We start from the raw sequence: 19432 nt of genomic DNA on the forward strand, positions 1-19432 counted from the left end.
CGAGATCATGACCTGAGCCAAAGGCAGTGGCTTAACCCTCTGAGCCACCCAGGCACCCCAGTGAAATGGGTTTTTTGTCTGTTTCCAAGAAAGCCATACCATAGATCCTACAGAGAAAGAAAATGTTTAACCCAGCTATTTTAGATGCTCTCTAGTTCTGGAGAATGAGAGGTTTTCTGGATTTTGCCCAGAACAGCATTCCCATCTTTCCTGTTCTTGCCCCATCTTACCTGGAAGCAGAAGGCTGACAGTGAGGCAGAGGAGGACTCCCCCCTCCAAAGGCCACCCCCCTTCCATCCTCCTCTTCTGGCCTCTTCTCTGGGGATTCACGAGGAGCCCCCAAACTGTTGAGCTTAAAGGAGCTCAGACCACACCTTGGTTCCTGGTTTTGAATAGTACTCTTGACAGGTGACCCCTCCCTGGTGAGAGGCTGTGGCCAGAGGGATCACATCAGAGTGTCCTGCTTTGTCCCTGTGCTGGTATGCCTTCCGGGCGCCAGGCAGTTGGGGAAGTTAGGCCAAGACCAGGGAGAAAATCACCTGTTTAGCAGCCTTGTCTAGATGAGTGATTTTAAATCTGAGTTCCAAGTACCTTTCAGGGAAAATGGAGGATGTGGGAGATGGGTCAGGTAAAGCCACTGATAAAGGTCTCATCAGGTGCTTCTAGAACTAACTATGCCTCAGGGAAAGTGCGTGGATCCCTCAGAAAGGGATGTGGTGGAGACACCTGCTAATTTCACAAGGCAAAAACTTGTAATTATTTTATTGCAGACCTAGAAATGTATCTTTTTACTCACTTGTGGACATTAGGGATTATTGTCAGTAGTGAGTTAAAAATATTGAGAGAGCAAGCTTTTCTTTCATGACGTAAACCTAACCAATGGACCTCTGCCCTCACAGCTAGCACAGCCAGTACCGACCTGCCTCGTCCCTTGTTTGCACTACTGGGACATCTTCATAAGGTTTCCTCTCTTTGGTTTTCCCTAGTCCAATGCTTTCTTCTTTTTTTAAAGAGTGTATTTATTCATTTGAGAAAGAGAGAGAACAAGGCAGGGGGAGAGGTGGAGAGAGAAGAAGCAGACCCCCCACTGAGCTGGGAGCCAGACTTGGGGCTTGATCCTGGGACCCTGGATCATGACCTAAGCCAAAGGCGGGTGCTTAACTGACTGAGTCACCCAGGCACCCCTGCTCAGTCTAGTTCTTCATTTTGCCATCCTCCTAACTCTCTTGCTTTCTTTCCCTATGTAATGTCTCTAAAGGCCTACAGCCCTGGGGCCACGTGGGAATGTGTGAGCAAAAAAAACCACTTGGTGAGCTTTTTTTTTTTTAAAGATTTCTTTTAAATTTATTTATTTGACAGAGATCACAAGTAGGCAGAGAGGCAGGCAGAGAGAGAGGGGGAAGCAGGCTCCCTGCTGAGCAGAGAGCCCAATGTGGGACTCGATCCCAGGACCCTGAGATCATGACCTGAGCCGAAGGCAGCAGCTTAACCCACTGAGCCACCCAGGCGCCCCACTTGGTGAGCTTTTTGAAGATAACTGCACGCCCCGCCTCCCCGACCCCTATGGAGGGGTGTATGTGTATTTAAAATCTCCCCAGATGGTTGTGATTCACACTTCATTGAAAACTTTTGGGCTGGCCTGTGTTACCATTACCACAAGCAGGATACTGATACAGATAGATAGTCAAGATAGAGAACTTTAACACCAGGATCGCTATGTTCTCCTTTGATAGCTACAACCACCTCCCTCCCTCCCTAAGCTCCTGCTGTCTGGCAGCCATTCATTTGTTCTCTGTTTCTATAATTGTGTTGTCTCAAGAATGTTATATTATAGATCAAATAGCACTGTATAAACTTTTTGAGACTGGCTTTTTTTCTCTCGTTATTTCTCGGGAGACCCATCCAGACGGCTGTGTGTATTAGGATGCATTCCTTTTTATTGCTGACTAGTATTCCGAGGTAGGAATGTACCCCAGTTTGTTCAACCACTTATCTGTTGAAGGATTTCTGAGGTTTTTAAAATTTTTAAAATTTTGTTGAGGGACTTCTGAGTTTTAAGGGAGAACACTTATTTCCTCTACTTTCCTCACAACACTTGGAAAAAAAAAGATTTATTTATTTATTTGAGGGGGGAGGGGCAAAGGGAGGGGGAAGGGACTTTCAGGCTGACTCCCCATTGAGCATGGAGCCTGATACAGGGCTCCAACCCAGGACCCTGAGATCATGACCTGATCCGAAATCAGGGGTCGGATGCTTAACCGACTGAGCCACCCAGGTCCTCCCACAACACTTCTGATACCAAATTGTGGGTTTTTCCCCTCACACTAAGTACTTCTGAACTACCCCTTCTGGCATACCCCTTAGGTTAAGGGCTCAATTCCACAAGACTGAACCCCACTTCAGGGGCCAATTGTAAGTCAGGGCCTCCTATACTTCTGACCAACTGACAGTAAATTGGGGATCCCCACAACACCCTCCTCAGATTCAGATTTTTGCAATAACAGCTCACAGAACTCATGGAAACATTTACTTCTGTTTACTGGCTGAAAAGTTTATATTAAAGTATACAGATGAACAGCCAGGTGAAAAGGTACGCAGGGTGAGATCTGGAAGGGTTCTGTAGGCAGGAGCTTCTTCTGTCTCTGTAGAGTTCTGGCATGTAGGTGGATGTGTCACCAACCTGGAAGGTCTCCAGACTACATAGTTTAAGGATTTTTTGTGGAGGCCTCATCACATAATTATGTAATCATTTATCAATTATGAACTCAATCTCTAGCCCCTCTCCCCTCCCTAGAGGATGGGGATTGGGGCAGAGAGTTCCAAGCTTCCCGTCATGCCTTGGTCTTTCTGGTGATCAGTTCCCATCCTGAAGTTATCCAGGAGCCTACCAAGAGTCACCTCATTAGAACAAAAGATGCTCTCATTACCTAGGAAATTCCAAGGGATTTATGTCAGGAACTGGGAGCAAAGACCAAATATACATTTTTTCACAGAGTTGTTTATAGTTTTTGTCTTACATATAAAGCTGTTATAAACGTCTGTCTACGGGTTTTTGTGTGAACAAAAGTTTTCTGGAAATTATACTCAGAAGTGCTAGATTATATGGTATTTGCATGTACTGTTTTTAAAGAAACTGCAGCACTCTTCCAGAGTGGCAGTACCATTTAACATTCCCACCCACAATGTATGAATGATCCAGTTTCTCTGCGTTTTTTAGGGTTTAAAACTTTGGGTAAGGAAGGACTTCTGAAAATAGGACCCTAACATCACAAACATAAAGGAAATGATTGATAAATTCAGCATTAAAAAAAATTTTAACTGGGGCACCTGGGTGGCTCAGTGGGTTAAGCCTCTGCCTTCGGCTCAGGTCATGATCCCGGGGTCCTGGGATTGAGCCCCGAACGGGCTCTCTGCTCAGCAGGGAGCCTGCTTCCCTTCCTCTCTCTCTCTGCCTGCCTCTCAGGCTACTTGTGATCTTTCTCTGTCAAATAAATAAATAAAATTTTTAAAAAATTTAACTTATTTTCATTAAAGGACAGTAAATGTGGGGCATCTGGGTGGTTCAGTTGGTTAAATGTCTGCCTTCGGCTCAGGTCATGATCCGCAAGTCCCAGAATTGAGTTCCGCCCGCATTGGACTCCCTGCTCGGCGGGGAGTCTGCTTCTGCCTTGGTCCTTCACTCCAATCATGTTCTCTCTCACTCTCTCTTTCTCAAATAAATAAGTGAAATCTTTTTTAAAAGGACACTAAGTGTGAAAAGTCAAATCATAAACTGGGAAAATACCTTTGCAACACGTAACTGACAAAAGAATAGTAGAAAATATGTAAAACATGCCTATAAATGAGTAACAATGACAAAAAACCCTATCAGAAAAATGAACTGAATAAATGAATTGGCAGTTTGTAGAACAGAAAACACAAACAGCCAATAAACAACAAAAAGATATTCACATAAATACAGGGAACAAACTGCTGGTTGCCAAAGGTGGGGAGGTTTGGGCAAAATGGGTGAAGGGGAGAGGGAGGTTCAGGCTTCCAGGTATGGGATGACTAAGTCATGGGGATGAAAGGCACAGCCTAGGGAATACAGTCAATGGTACTTCATAGTGTTGTATGGTCACAGTGGTGAGCATAGCATAGCGTATAGGTTTGTCAAGTCACTATGTTGTACAGGCAGAACTAGTGTAACATTGTGTGTCCCCTATACTTGAGTTAGAAAAAAAAAAAAGGAAACACTGAGATGTGAAAAGGTTGTGAGGATACCCCTGGATGCTGCTAATGAAAAGAGAGTGGGAAGCTAGTAGAAACAACTCAAGAAGTTAGAAACATGATCAAACATTTGAGGACAGTAATATATCCAGGGCCAGTGGGCTGGGTTTTGTCTTTTTTTTTTTTTTTAAATTTAACTTGAGAGAGAGAAAGCACACAAATAGGGGAGAGGGACAGAGGGAGAGAGAAGCAGAATCCTTGCTGAACAGGGAGCCCGATGCAGGGTTCAATCTCAGGATCGGAGGATCATGACATGAGCTGAAGGCAGATGCTTAACTGACTAAGCCACCCCGGCTTCCCAGTGGTCTGGTTTTTACAGTCCATAAAGTTCCAAAGCACATTCTTTTTTTTTTTTTTTAAGATTTTATTTATTTATTTGACAGAGAGAGATCACAAGTAGGCAGAGAGGCAGGCAGAGAGAGAGAGGAGGAAGCAGGCTCCCTGCCGAGCAGAGAGCCCGATGCAGGACTCGATCCCAGGACCCTGAGATCATGACCCGAGCCGAAGGCAGCGGCTTAACCCACTGAGCCACCCAGGCGCCCACCAAAACACATTCTTAACAGAGGTTTATAATAGAAACTGGAGGGAAAGAAAATAAAGTTATTATCACAAGGGCTACTATTTATATATATCTTTTAAATGGGAGAAGGATGGCAGGAACCAGAAGCACCCGCTCCAAAGCTGTGAAATACTCCTATTGTTCCTGATGACATGTCTAAGCTAGTACTGCCTTAAAATGTTTTGCTTTGTTTTTAGGTCATATTTCAGACCACAAGGCTCACCTCAACCCTAACATATGAACAGGATGTTCTTTTGCAAAGGATATTGTCAGTTATAATGGTCTTGACACAGAAAACCCAAAGCCACCTGTCAATAGGTGGAAAAAAAATTAGAAAATGACATCTAGAGAAATATAAATGTGGAGATGGGAAAGGGAAAAGAAATGATGCAAAAGTGATGTTAAGAAATTTGAAATTCCTGAAAGATGTGGTAAACACTTCACTGTATGCTATTGGCAAAAGTCAAGGACAGGTTTCTGCACGAGAAATATGTTCTGAGTAATGGAAAGAAACACATGAGAATGTGCAAGCAGAAATGCCTGTTGGTATATAATTAACATCTTTAAGAACTCAAAGGCAAAGTTGAATTATAAAAATGGGTTGCTAATTTTCCATATGAGACTGGAAAAATAAAATAAAATATACCAGGATGGGCTAAAGGGATTTTAACTAGGGAGAGTAAAATACGGATTCTTGGTTGGCTGGCATTAATGCATACATTTAATCACTCAGTGAGTCTGTATTAAGGACCCATGGTATATCAGGATTATTACCATATACTGAGTTATAAAAATGAATGAGACATTGTACCTGATCTACACGAAGATCTATACTCTCTTAGTGGAGACAGAAATATAAATAAATCTCTGAAATGTATTCACCGAATTGAAGTATAATTCAGAAATTTGTCTTTGGTCTTCTTTTTCTTCCCTTTTCAGTTCCTGAGGGCCAGCTGTTAGAATCCTTCCCAAGATCATATCTTCCCAGGAAGGTGTAAAGTATTATTGATTAGGAACACTTTAAAAACTAGGGGGTTTTTGATAGTAAAAATAATACATGTTCATTGAAAACAACTAAGAAAACACAGGTGAAGATATAAAAGAAAAGGGTAATCATTTCTCATCCCATTATCCAGGACAAAGTTTACTTATGTTCTGGTCTCTAGCCATCTGCACTTTTTTCTCTGCGCTTCTCTCAAGCCCTCTTTTTCTTTACTTTCTTTCTTTCTTTTTTTTCAAACAGAACTTAACATATAAAAACTGTTTTGTAACTTGTTTTTTCCACTTTATATGTCAGGGACCTGTTTCCATGGTATTAACTTTGATCTATAGTCTTACTTTAAATGGCTACAAATCATCTAATTGTATGGCTATGTGATGATTTGTTTAACTTGAGCCCTTTAATTGAGGTCCTTAACCAGCCTTCCTAGGCCTCCTCTAAGCATGTATATCAGATTTTATTTATTTATTTGAGCAAGAAAGTGAGCGAGCGCAAGTGGGGGGCGGGGCAGAGACAGAGGGAGAAAGAGAATCTCAAGCAGACTCTGCTGAGTGTGGAGCCCCAAGCAGGGCTTAATCTCATGACCCTGAGATCATGATCTGAGTGGAAGTCAAGAGTCAGTCGCTTAACCAACTTAGCCACACAGGTGCCCCCAAGCATATATTCAGAAGGCCCTCCCTGTTTGATTTTGTGAACTCTGGAGGTGGGGAGAGATACAATATATCATTTATTTCAAAGAACAATTTCAGGAATGAGAGAGGTAAAGGCAAGTGAAATGAAAGTGGTTGATGAAAGAAGCATTTTGCAATTATAAATATTTTACAGTGATTTCTTACAAATGAGACTTGACCTTTTCATTTTTTAAAATCTGTAAATGTGTCTGAAAGACTTCAAATCACATTAGATTACAGTTGTTTAGAGTGAGCTATCAGAGTGTCTGCAAGAAGACTCTCGCTCCAGTGTTTGTAAACCTACCCTAAATGTACTGAGGAGCCAGTACCTCCTGAAGAAACCTCCTGTTTCTTGGGACAATCAATCAAGGAGAGACTCTGCTGACCCTGACCTCCATTGTTAACAGTCAGAAGTTAGGTGTGGCTAAGGAATACTGAAAGTGTTTAGGAATGAGAACCATGGCATATGAAAAATCAGAAATTTGTTTGGGGCAGTTCTGAACCTGCTCCTTAGGGTTGGAGTTTGGGGAGTATAAATGGGGAATATAAATGGGGATAAGTAGCTAAGATCAGAAAAGGGGCCCAGGTCTGGCTGGCTCTAACACCAAGAGAAACTGCAGCTGTGGTCTGCAGGGAGAAGTGGATGTGGATATCTGCTTAGGTGTTCCAGAGGACGATGACCGTGACCACGGAGGTGGCCATGAAGAGCAGGTAGAGGCGGAAGAGCAGGGTGTCCATCATGTGGCTGAACTGCACCCACAGGTCGACCAAGGGCTGTCTCTGAGCCTCTTGTTCCTCCTGGACCCTTGACTGAGGGCTCCCAGTTAACTCTGCCTCTCTGGGACCTGCCACCTTCCCCACCAACTCCACGGGCTCCTTCATGCCTACAGAGAAACAGAGACTCAGCCATGGGCCATGAAGTGCACCTGGGGAGGGAGGGGGCCAGGGAAGGAGACAAAGCAGGGAGTGGAGGTGTGGGAAGAGGAAGTGGGGGCAGTGCTGACTCCCCTTACCAGGCAGGTGGTTGGGGGTGGGGCCCAGGCCCTTATTTCCCTTCTGGGGCACAGAGGGGTAGCATTTCCTTGGGCTGGCCCAGTAGAGAAGCAGAGAGTGGAGCCACTGAGGCATGGGTGGGGGCTGGGTGGTGGCCAGGTGCAGCAGGTAGGTGATGAAGATGGTCTCCAGGAGGCTGACCACCATTAGGGACAGACACAGGGCAAAGTACACACCTGAGGGAAAAACAGATTATAAGTAAATGAGGACAGATTCATCTCTACACTTTTCTTAAGACTTTCTCCAAATCCAGTCTGTCCTGGCAACCCCTTCCCTCCTTAAGTGGAGAGGGAGCTGGTTCCTGGTTCCCCTCCCTATGCCCTGCTGCGTTTGCTTTCCTGGAAAGTGGAAAGGACCATACTGATGAGGGGGGTGCCACTGGCTGGGAGTAAGTCATTCATCATGAGCAGGAAGACGTTGTAGCCCAGCAGAAGTGTCATCTTGAATGGGGCACGATTCTCGCTTTCTGCCGGAATATAGAAGCTGAGGGCGTCGATAACAACCAGAAAGCCACTGGGCACCAGGAGGTTTATGACATAGAGGCTGGGCCTGCGCCTGATGGCCACCTGGGGGGGAGGAGAGATTGTGGAGATGTCAGAGGGCATATATATATATATTTTTTTTTTTTTAAAGATTTTGTTTATTTGACAGAGAGAGCACAGACAAGTGGGGGAGCAGCAGAGGGAGAGGGGAGAAGTAGGATCTCCATTGAGCAGGGAGCCCAATGTGGAGCTTGATCCCAGGACCCTGGGATCATGACCTGAGCTGAAGGCAGAGGCTTAACCCACTGAGCCACCCAGGTGCCCAGAGGGCTCTTGTATATTTGACTGTAATCCTTGCTGATGTGCTGTTAGGCTGGCTTGGGATGATGGCTTTAGGTAACACATTCATTTAATTGTGCCCTATAGAAGTGCCCTGCTTTGTTGTCTAATTTTTAGTGGTAAATGTGTCCAACCTGCTGGCAACAAAACAACTATAGACTTTCAGGGGCAAAGAGGGCCCTTTGGACCATCACAGAGGTGGCTGCTCCATTCTTAACAGTAGAGCTTGTAAGTGCCCAGCTGTACCTCCTCTCTGCAGGGTGGAGGACGGGAGAAAGAGGTGAGGAAAGGGGAGACTGTGGTGATCTTTCCTCAGGGCAGTTAGGATAGAGGGTGGAGTGGAGAGCAGGTGCTTAACCCCCTGGAAATTCTTTTTACATCCCAAAGTGCCTTAGATCAAGAAGAAAATCATGGAGGAACTGGGACCAGAGGTCAAACAGGGGACCCTTGAACTTACATAGAACGTGATCTGGTCATATAGGTTGCTGCCGACCAACATCTTTGGGGTGGCCTTGTTGATGCCCAGGAGCTCCCACTCTCCCTGGGTCTGGATGAGGTTACGAGATGTATCTGTTATCTCCCACACCTCCTTGTCCATGCCCAGTAGCATGCTGTCCACTGTAAGGGAAGCCGGGGGCAACTCAGTCCAGAAGTGTTCCCCAGTTTCCTGCCCCCAAATTAAATTCCTCCCCCACTGAGATTCTTGAGCAAAATTTCCTCTCTGTTTCTTTAAGATAAGTCATCCAGGTTTTCTCAAAAGTGGGTTATAGGACAGTAATTCATGTGTATGCAGGCTGCGGCTTGATTTTTTTTTTTTTTTTAGTTGGAAGCAAGACTGAGTTAAAGTTGTTATGGGAATATTGGATATGACTCAAATGTGATTCAAGAACTTTTGCAATCATTCCCATTTTCCTTCTCTATCTCCTAGTTGTATGATGTTGTTTTAGTGGAATTGAACTTGAAGAGCTCAACCTTTTTATAATTACATGCATGCCCATTAGAATGATTAATATAGGGGCACCTGGGTGGCTCAGTGGGTTAAGCCTCTGCTTTCAGCCCAGGTCATGATCCGAAGGTCCTTGAGCCTCTGCTTTCAGCCCAGGTCATGATCTGAAGGTCCTGGGATCGAGCCCTGAATCGAGCTCTCTGCTCACCAGGGGGCCTGCTTCCCCCTCCCCCTCTGCCTGCTTCTCTGCCTACTTGTGATCTCTCTCTCTCTCTCTGTCAAGTAAATAAATAAAAATCTTAAAAAAAAAAAGAATGATTAATATATCTAAATATCTAAATCTACCACATGAAACCTGGTGGCATTCAGTGTTTACTGGTTTAAGCATGTTAGCTATCAAAATTAAAAGTCTTCAGCTAAAAAACGTAGAGCAGGAGCTTTACAGCAGCTCAGGGTCAGATGGGCCACATTTGGCACAAGGGCCATCCAAGATCTCAAGCAGTAATTCTTTCTTTTTTTTTTAATAGAGTCTTGATTTTTTTAAATTAATTTTTTAAAGATTTTATTTATTTGACAGACAGAGATCACAAGTAGGCAGAGAGGCAGGCAGAGAGAGTGGGGGAAGCAGGCTCCCTGCTGAGCAGAGAGCCCGATGCGGGGCTCGATCCCAGGACCCTGGTATCATGACCTGAGCCAAAGGCAGAGGCTTTAACCCACTGAGCCACCCAGGCGCCGCCCCCCCTTTTTTTAGTTTATTTATTTATTTATTTATTTTAGTAATCACTACACCCACCATGGGGCTCGAACTCACAACCTGGAGATCAAGAGTTGCATGCACTTCTGACTGAGCCAGCTAGGTGCCCCTGTAGTTCTCTCTCTCTTTCTTTTTAAGAAATTTTATTTATTTCTTAGAGAGAGAGAGGGGACGTGAGGGAGGGTGAGGGGGAAGAGCAGAGGGAGAGGGAGAAAAGAGACTCCTTGCTGAGCGCAGAGCCTGATGTGGGTCTTGATTCCAGCACCCTGAGATCATGACCTGAGCCAAAGTCAGACTCTCAACCAACTGAGCCAGGCATCCCTCTCTAGTTCTTCTTTTTTTTTTTTAATAAACTTTTTTGAGGAGTTAAAGCAGTAATTCTTAACCCTGCCTGCACATTAGCACCACCTGAGAACATGTAAAAATATCAGCACCTGGGCCCCTCCTGGAAGAACTACATTGGAATCTCTGGGGTGAGTCATGGTTGTTTGTATTTTTAAAAAGCTTGAGTGGGCAGCCAGGGTTGAGAAACACTGATCTAAAACCTTCCCTGACCATATACCTATATCACTTAAATATCTTCCCCGCATCTTGAATAACTAGCAAAACATGTCTTGCCCACCTGTGTAGAGGAATGAGCTGAAGGTGAGCGTGCAGTTCTGTTGGTCGAAAGGAAAGTAGAAGATGTCCAGGTTACAGATGCTGGTCACCCGCACTGGCCTGTCGTACTTCATTCGACCTTCACTGTTGACAAAGGCGGTGAGACCTGGTGGTGCTCGATTCACATCCATGCTGCTCAGGAGAGGGAGGGAGTGGGTGCTGTGGGGCCTTCATTGGCTTTTGTTTCCCTCCCTTCCCATGTCTTCCTTTACTGTGCTCCCCTTTTGGACTCTTTCTCTCCTGTCGCTCTATCTTGTCCCTTGTACGCCTCATGGTGTTCTGTGGCGGTTAGTTAATTGAGGCTGTGCCCCTGTCTGAGTCTTCTGATGTTCCTGTGCCTTGCGCTGACCCGAGGCTGCTCTTTGCAGACGGGCTTCATGCTCGCTTTCCCCAGCCCCCATACGCACGATTCCAAGATGAAGATGTCTGGGATCCACAGGTTTTCAGCTGAGACAGTGAGTCTTTTGAGGCTGACGCACTCTTCCGGGTTCCAGCTGATTAAAGGATTGTCCCACATCTGTAGCCAGGGCAGTGGGAAACAGAGATGAACAATGTGGAGCTTATTCAGTCAGCTCCTCCTGCCCCTCCCCTTATTCTTCTTCCCGCACTCATGTCCCTGACGACCACAGCCTGTCTCTCCCTTCTTTACCTAGCCATGTGTTATTGGTAAAGTACCCTGTAATGGCCTTGTTTTCTTTCCAGGCAGAGCAGAAGTATATCCTAAAACCCTTTGGTCCCAGGAGCACACCAATATATTGGCCTTCAAACCATTTGGCCATTGTCTTAGATCATCATTTCTACCTTTGTAAGCTCCCCCAGGAAAGTGCATGTGCCCAAGGCCAGTCCAGTTCTAGATGGAGTGATTTGGTCCCCTAAAGATTGTAGATTTAGTAGAGGTTGGGACTAGGAAACCCCTACATTGCTCCTCAGATTTATACTACAAATGGAAGTGAGACGGGGATAATTGCATCTGCCTTACCAAATTCATCCACAGGAATGATGTCAGAAGCTGGAGCTGTGCATTCTGGTAAAGAAATTCCCATCCAGGATTATTAGCACAAAAATACTTTGCCCATGCCTATTTCATATTCCTACCAATGTTTACTAACTTATTGGGTCAGACATATTTCTAGGTGCTCAACTGTCTTCCTTGCTTGTCTTCCCTTGTATCTAGGGACAATTCAGGTTTTAACTGACATAGACATTTCTTCCTGGAACATTCCAGAAAGGACAGACTCTAGAAGGAATCCTTCCTGAAAAAGTACCACTACAGCATTCTTCTTTATGTCTCCCCATCCCATAGGAAAATCCTCTAATTTGTGCAGAATCCATTTAGAGGATCTGTTGTTCACCACTGAATCAGAACAATGTTGTGTTGACAAGACAGAGGATCCTCATTCCCTATTAGAAAAATGGAAGGTGGGGACCATGTCTCACCACTTCCAGGATGGCAGACAGGGTGAAGGAGATGTTGACTTGAGTGGGAATGCTGTTGTTGACGACTGGACGGAAGGCCTTTCTGTCAAACACTGCTTGGAAGGCAGCAGGATCCACCCCATACTGGTCAAAGCCAGAGCAATTGATGGTGAAAGCTTTGCCTCCTCCTGTAGTGAGCAGAGACCCTGTAAGAGAGGGCCTCTATGGCCAGGGCTGAAGCCTCTCTGCAGAGAGAAAACAGGTGACATTCTGGGAGGGTGATGAGCCCTCCTTCCTGGGCCAAGATTCACCAAGGCCAAAGCCCTTCCTGCCGGGCCAGAGAGGACAGGCTGACCTGGTAGGCAAATGGTGGAAGTAGATGTGGTGACCTTGGCCAGTGCTCTATTCTCATTCCTATTGTTTTGCCATCATGCAAAACCTGTCCAAATCTATATGCAAACTTGACCTTGGTACAATGGCACCCACTTCAACAAGTCCTCAAGTGCACCCATCACAGGCTTCTTGGGTCTATGTAGGAGCACCTCTCAGCACTGCCTTAAAACTTGTCATCCAGGTCACTTAGAAATCTGCTATGGTGTATTTCTCTTCCTCATTCTCAGGGACTTCCATTTACTGAAGACAAGAACTGGCTTATCAAGAAAATAAGGGAAGTAAACAATTGTACTTTCTAGGTGGATATGGGTAACAGGTGTAGGCACTCTGAATTGGTATGTACCTCAGTGCCATGCATTTATTTTTCCCTTCTCAGATGTAGTGACTTAAGATGTCTTGGGGCTTATTTCCAGAATTGGGATAATTAGATGATATCACTGAGGTTATACCAGATGCCAATCATATAGAGTGAGACCTGTGCATATGTTATGTTGTCTCTTGGCTATGATCAGGGGTCATCTTGGTAGTACCTGGGCAGAATCTTTCCCCATTTCCAGCACTGGGTGATCTTTTGCTCTGCTTGCTCCTCTACAACTCCATCTTTTTCCATAATATTCAAGGCATATACCCAGACTAGGAACAAATATTCCCTCATGGAAGCAAAGCATCTACTCCTACCTCAGATTGATTCCTACCCTCCCTCAGTGTTCTACACTTACTCTTTCATGACACGTTTAAAATCTGTGGCTACTCTTCTCACAGATACCATACCAAGGGAAGAGGATAGGGAGAATGAGATGAGGGTGTGCTGGGAGGGACACTGGAAGTGAAGGAAAAGGTGGAATTGGCAAGGTGGTGAAGTGGGACAGTTTGGCAGATTCCTGTATGGACAGGAATAGAGAAGGCTATATGTCCTGATCAACAGATTGTCTTTCCATCCGTCACACACACCCCCCCACACACACCGAGACAAAGATATTAGGGAAAAAACTTAATATGTGAATTCTGAATGTCCTCCAAGCGCTGCAGGAAAGTTCCTAGATGTCGTTGAGAACCACATTCTGGTCTTCCCTGTTCTTGCCCCATCTTACCTGGAAGCAGAAGGCTGACAGTGAGGCAGAGGAGGACTCCCCCCTCCAAAGGCCACCCCCCTTCCATCCTCCTCTTCTGGCCTCTTCTCTGGGGATTCACCAGGAGCCCCCAAACTGTTGAGCTTAAAGGAGCTCAGACCACACCTTGGTTCCTGGTTTTGAATAGTGCTTATGACAGGTGACCCCTCCCTGCTGAGAGGCTGTGGCCAGGGAGATCACATCAGAGTGTCCTGCTTTGCCCCTGTGCTGGTATGCCATCCGGGTGCCAGGCAGTGGGGAAGTTGGGCCAAGACTAAGGGAGAAGCACCTGTTTGGCAGCAGTTTGCTGAGATCAGTAATAAAATAACTTGCCTTAATGACTGGGTGAGGCCTGGGGAAGTAAGAATTAAGTTCTTTTAAGATCAGGGAATCTGGGGGCGCCTGGGTGGCTCAGTGGGTTAAGCCGCTGCCTTCGGCTCAGGTCGTGGTCCCAGGGTCCTGGGATTGAGTCCCGCATCGGGCTCTCTGCTCAGCAGGGAGCCTGCTTCCTCCTCTCTCTCTCTCTGCCTGCCTCTATGCCTACTTGTGATCTCTCTCTGTCAAATAAATAAATAAAATCTTAAAAAAAAAAAAAAAGATCAGGGAATCTGCAGATTTGGAAAGGTAGCAATATTTAGTGATTTGGTTATGTGTTCATTAGGGATAATTGCAAATACCAAATTTTTTAAAAAAGATTATTTATTTATTTATTTATTTGACAGACCAATCACAAGTAGGCAGAGAGGCAGGCAGAGAGAGAGGAGGAAGCAGGCTCCAGTGAGCAGAGAGCCCGATGCGGGGCTCGATCCCAGGACGCTGAGATCATGACCTGAACCGAAGGCAGAGGCTTAACCCACTGAGCCACCCAGGCATCCCACAAATTCCAGATTTTAAAGCATAATTCCTGCCTTCATCATCTATTGTCTATATTTTTCCAACAGCCCCTAACAAGATTTTCTCCTTTCAATCCCACTGCCTTTCCAATTCATTTTCCCTAAACCAAATTTTCTATACATTTTTTACCTTATGCATTTATTACACGATAATATAAGTCATAAAATTAAGGTAGCAGAACCATTTTTAATGTCTTTGTGTTTTCAGTTGTGTGATGCATTATCATAAACTAGTAAACTCAGATAACATCAATCTTAATGGCAATGGTATAAACATTATATCTTAGGTGCCATCTCTACAGAAAACACAATTGGACCAAATGAGTGAGTTGGAGCATTGTTCTGTTAAATATCTTAGTTACATTTCCAGAAAGACGCTTGGAAATTTTTTTCTTGCAGCAAGGGGGAAGGATCAGACCTAGGATACGAAAGAAACTTTGTTCAGAATGGAAGATTATGGGACGCCTGGGTGGCTCAGTGGGTTAAGCCTCTGCCTTCGGCTCAGGTCATGATCTCAGGGTCCTGGGATCGAGTCCCACACTGGGCTCTCTGCTCAGCGGGGAGCCTGCTTCCTCCTCTCTCTCTCTGCCTGCCTCTCTGCCTACTTGTGATGTGTCAAATAAATTAATAAAAATCTTAAAAAAAAAAGAAAGAAAAAGAATGGAAGATTATGACAGCCCTGAACAGAAAGAGCTGAGGATGGCAGGAATGACCGAGGGGCCTGAAGTAGGAAAGCACAGGAGAGACATATTTTCTGTCTAAGGTTTGAAATACCTGCAGTGCCTCAGCCCCACCCGCTCTGTGAGGCATTTCTTCCCTGTTTTGGAAACTTGGCCAGAGGACTGGGCCATCATGCCACATAGGACCAAAGTACTACTGTGTCTCTATCCACAGGGATACACCTGGGGGGTACTGGTCTCCTGGATCAGGTAAGAGTGAAGGACTCCCAAGGACACTCGAGTTCCACAGATAGGCTGGCTACCCGACCTTAGGTCTAGGACAGGAGGGTTAAATTCAAGCCCTGATGAAAGGCAGCTGAAGACTGTTGATGTATATCTGCCTTTATCAAGGCTGGCTGAAAAACTGGACCCAAGTCTATAGGCTAGACTCAAAAGTAGATCTGGCTGCCAGGAAATGCATATGATGGAGGCAGGAGTAAGGCCTCTCCTCTCCTGCTCTGTAACCTCATGAGAAGCAGGAGGCACATCTTGTTCTCCTACCCATTGTGCCCCCCACCCCAGTGGGTGGCATATAGCAATTAGCAGTCAATAAATGGTAGTTAAATACCGGTTCCATCAGGTCACTATGGATGGGGAGAAACACACGGGCACTTTGGGCAGATGTAGGAAACGTGGTAGGGAACCTCATGGGAGTCCTGAGGCCACATCAGAGAAGTTGCTTGCTATTCCCATGGTGTGGCTAAGGTGTGGGCCTCCATCTTGGGTGCTGCTTGGTAGAGATGGGGGTTGGCAGATGTACAACAGGTGAGATACAGAGGCCTAGAGCCAGGGCCCAGCCTTTTATTTCTGACTGCCTCCCGTCTAAATTTCCAATAAAGGCCTAACCAGAGCTGCCATTAATTGAGTTTGTGCTATGTGCCCTGCGATGTGGTAGGCATGTTACGGTATTCTTATCCTCCCAAATGCTTGGAGCGGTCAGTGGTATTACTCCCATTTCACAGATGAAGAAAATGGAGGTAAAGAAGCCAAAAATATCGTGCTCAGTGTCTATCCAGATAGAAGTAGATAGAATGCATATTCAAACCCAAGTCTGATTCCATTGTTCTTTCCTTGCTCTTTTTATTATGCCATAGCTGGGAAGTCTTTTGGACTGGATTATAGGCCCCTAGTTTCCCACCAGTGAAATTCCTAGGCCTAGACAATGCTTGGATTCAAAGGTAAACAGTGGGGGAGCCGTAGTTTTGCAAGTCACAGACACCAGTAACTTTCTCCTTAGCTCATTCCAAGTGGGTTCACAATGCATGATCCCACTTATCTGGGACCCTGGTGGATCAGGTTTGAAAAGATAGCTATAACCTGGCAAGGGCAGAGTGAAACGATGGAAGGGGGAAACGAGAGCCATTTGCAGCTCTGATAGATGGCAGTCACCCACAGAGGCCACTGGCCAGGGGTAAGGATCCAGGAGCAGAAAGGCAGCTGGAACATCCAAACTGCTGTGGGTCACTAGCTGGGGTCAAGCTGGCTATGGTGTCTGGAGCAGGAGAGAAGGAAACTCTTGGGACTCTGAAACATACCTGGAAAAAGAGTCCCACGGACAAGTACTCATCTGAGCTGCCGTTTTGACAGGCCCAGGCTCTGACCCCAGGCTTTCTTGAAGTATGACAACCCCACACTTATCACTTCACTTTTCTTGCCTAAAAAATGAGGGGGCTGAACTAGAAAGTCAGTAATTCTTTATGTCTGTAGCCTCCCACCTAGAAGTCGATTTTGCACACTAAGTCTCAGTCTGCATGATAAATGGATGCTCTCTTGTGCATCACATTTGGCTTTCTAGTTTCTGTAAGCTCGTAAATGATTTTTTAATGCATATTTAAAAAATAATTTAATCTGCATCATTAGCTCCACTTCACAAATGAAATTTAAACTTATGGGGTGAGTCCTCCTGTACAAGTTTTTACCCAACAAATAATGTGGTCAGATTAGAACCCAAGGTTGCCAGATTCCAACGTCTCCCTATTATAGTATTCACCCCCAACCCCTGCCCCCGACATTTATAAGAACCAGTGCTAATGAATGACCAAATAGGAGAGGTTATCGAAGGGAGGAGCAGAACCTGGAGGAGGGATGGGCTCCCGAGTGGTCCAGTCAGTTAAGTGTCTGCTTTCAGCTTAGGTTATGATCCCAGAGTCCTGGGATCGAGGCCCTCATCGGGCTCCCTGCTCAGCAGGGAACCTGCTTCTCCCTCTGCCTGCAACTCCCCCTGCTTGTGCTCTCTCTCTCTCTTACTCTTTCTGACAAACGAATAAATAAAATCTTAAAAAAAAAAAAAGAAGAAAGAAATTGGAGGAGGGAAAGGATGGGCTTGAAATGAAGTCTGTGACTTCACATCCCAGAGTGGAAATGAAGGAGGAGGCGAGCCAGGGAGGAGGAGGAGATAATACATGTGAATGTCAGGTTAATATGGAGCTGAAAGAAAATGTGGGAAACATGGAGAAATACTGCCTATAATGGTTTAGAGAAAGGAAGTGAACACAAGTGTGTGCCAGGGCCACAGGTGGTAATTCAGATGAATGGACAAGGTGAAGGGCTATCCTGCAGAGGCAAGCCATCAAATGCAAGCTAGCCCAGGTGGGACCAGTGGCCTGTCAGCAGATTTTTCTAAAGATTTTCCTAAATTTTTCCAGATTACCTTGCAACGCCTTTCAGAGGCTTGCCCTATAACAAGAGGAGAGTCATTAGCACCCAAGTGTGCTTCTCGGAGGATTCTGTTATAGATGCAACAGAAATGCAACAACCGTATCTGTAAATTTTCTGGGAGAGTTATGGTTTCAAGGCTCCACGTGATTATCCCTTGCATGTTAAGATCGTGTGCTCAGATTCTGCTTGTGGAGAAGATAAAATCACTGTAATTATATTATGCTTTCTCTTACTGAGAGGGGATCTAGTTTCTTAATTCTCGTGTCAAAAAAGACAAATTGCATATCTCCTGTTCAAATAAAACAAAAAGCTATGTGTCGGAAAAAAATGTGAAGAAAATAAGCAGGAAAATATGTACCATGAAGATGGGTGGGAAAACGAAAATGCTACAAATTGATCTTAAATAATTTCAGGCCCCCCCCCCCCCCCGAGTGGGGTCAATGAGCTTCTTGGCAAAATCAAGAGTGAGTTTCCAGGTGAGATGACCATCTTGGGATAGGGCATAAGAGTAGAAGATCCCAGGACCTTGAGACCATGACCTGAGCTGAAGGCAGAGGCTTAAGCCACTGAGCCATCCAGGTGCCCAATACCCTGTGCAGGTCTCGTCCTAGTTTGGAGGGCAGAGAGGCGGAGGCTCAGAGTCCAGTATCTAACCCTGGCTCGGTCACTTTCTAGCTGGGGTACCTGGGAGACAGTTCAATGGCTATCCCTTCACCTCTGTGTTTCATTTCCTTCATTTATTTCATCTCCTGTATCCGAGTGTATAAAATGGGGGCCATAATACAAAACAATAGCACTAAAACCTAAAGAGCTCTGAAAACCAAATGATTTTTCATGAGTTATTCAGTGGCAAAACCTGACCTGAACTGATGTGAGACTATCCCTAATTTCCTCTCTGCTCCCTACTGTGAGTATTCCTAGATTTCACTGCAGAAATGTTAATGTGTTTGATTACAGGGCATTGCCCCATACCCCATACAGTACATTTATAATTATTTCCTTTTTAAAATCTGAAAAACTCCGAATTCCGAAACGTATTTGGCTCCAAGCGTTTGTGGATCTATAGTTCCTACTTCATAAATTTCCTGTAGGATTAAATGTGGTTATTTATCTAAGACCCTTAGGAGACTGCCTGCCAACTTAATAAATGTTGGTTATTGTTATTTCTTTACCGTATCCTTTCTAAAGACCCACTTTCTAGAAAGCTGTGAGTTGAGGAATTGCAGAAATTCTAACAGATATGCTGATTTATTTAGGTGAACATCAGGGGCTCCTGATTTGAGCCCAGATTGTGTATACACTAGTCTTTGGACATGCCTGGAATGCTAGTGATGGTGCGGGGGGCCTTGACAGGGCCTTAGAGACTGAGAAACCAAACACATTCCTGGGGGGGAAAATTGCAGATCAGAGAAAAGGAGACCTAAGGAACACAAGTTGAGTTGGAAACCATGGGCCTGAGTGCAAGGAGCGTTTTAGAGTTTAGCGGGGGTGTTTCTGCCTCGATACTCCCA

At 45.2% G+C, this 19432-nt stretch overlaps 1 protein-coding gene across 2 annotated transcripts; it reads right to left on the bottom strand.

Annotated features, from left to right (window-relative positions):
- Positions 1-6432: 6432 nt before the first annotated feature.
- LOC116588285 (5-hydroxytryptamine receptor 3C-like) lies at positions 6433-13819 on the bottom strand. Of its 2 annotated transcripts, XM_032339182.1 has the most exons (9): positions 13634-13819; positions 12171-12337; positions 11713-11757; positions 11141-11250; positions 10696-10865; positions 8831-8991; positions 7914-8118; positions 7513-7728; positions 6433-7383 (listed from the first exon to the last, which is right to left on the bottom strand). In XM_032339182.1, exons 1-9 carry the CDS (start codon positions 13698-13700, stop codon positions 7157-7159), a joined length of 1368 nt encoding a protein of 455 aa, XP_032195073.1. In that variant the 5' UTR covers positions 13701-13819; the 3' UTR covers positions 6433-7156. The 2 variants fall into 2 exon arrangements, with proteins under 2 accessions (XP_032195073.1, XP_032195064.1); XM_032339173.1 differs by having other exon boundaries at positions 6433-7728.
- Positions 13820-19432: the final 5613 nt, after the last annotated feature.

The sequence above is a fragment of the Mustela erminea genome, chromosome 1 (genome assembly GCF_009829155.1).
Source record: "Mustela erminea isolate mMusErm1 chromosome 1, mMusErm1.Pri, whole genome shotgun sequence".
Classification (NCBI taxonomy): Eukaryota; Metazoa; Chordata; class Mammalia; order Carnivora; family Mustelidae; genus Mustela; species Mustela erminea.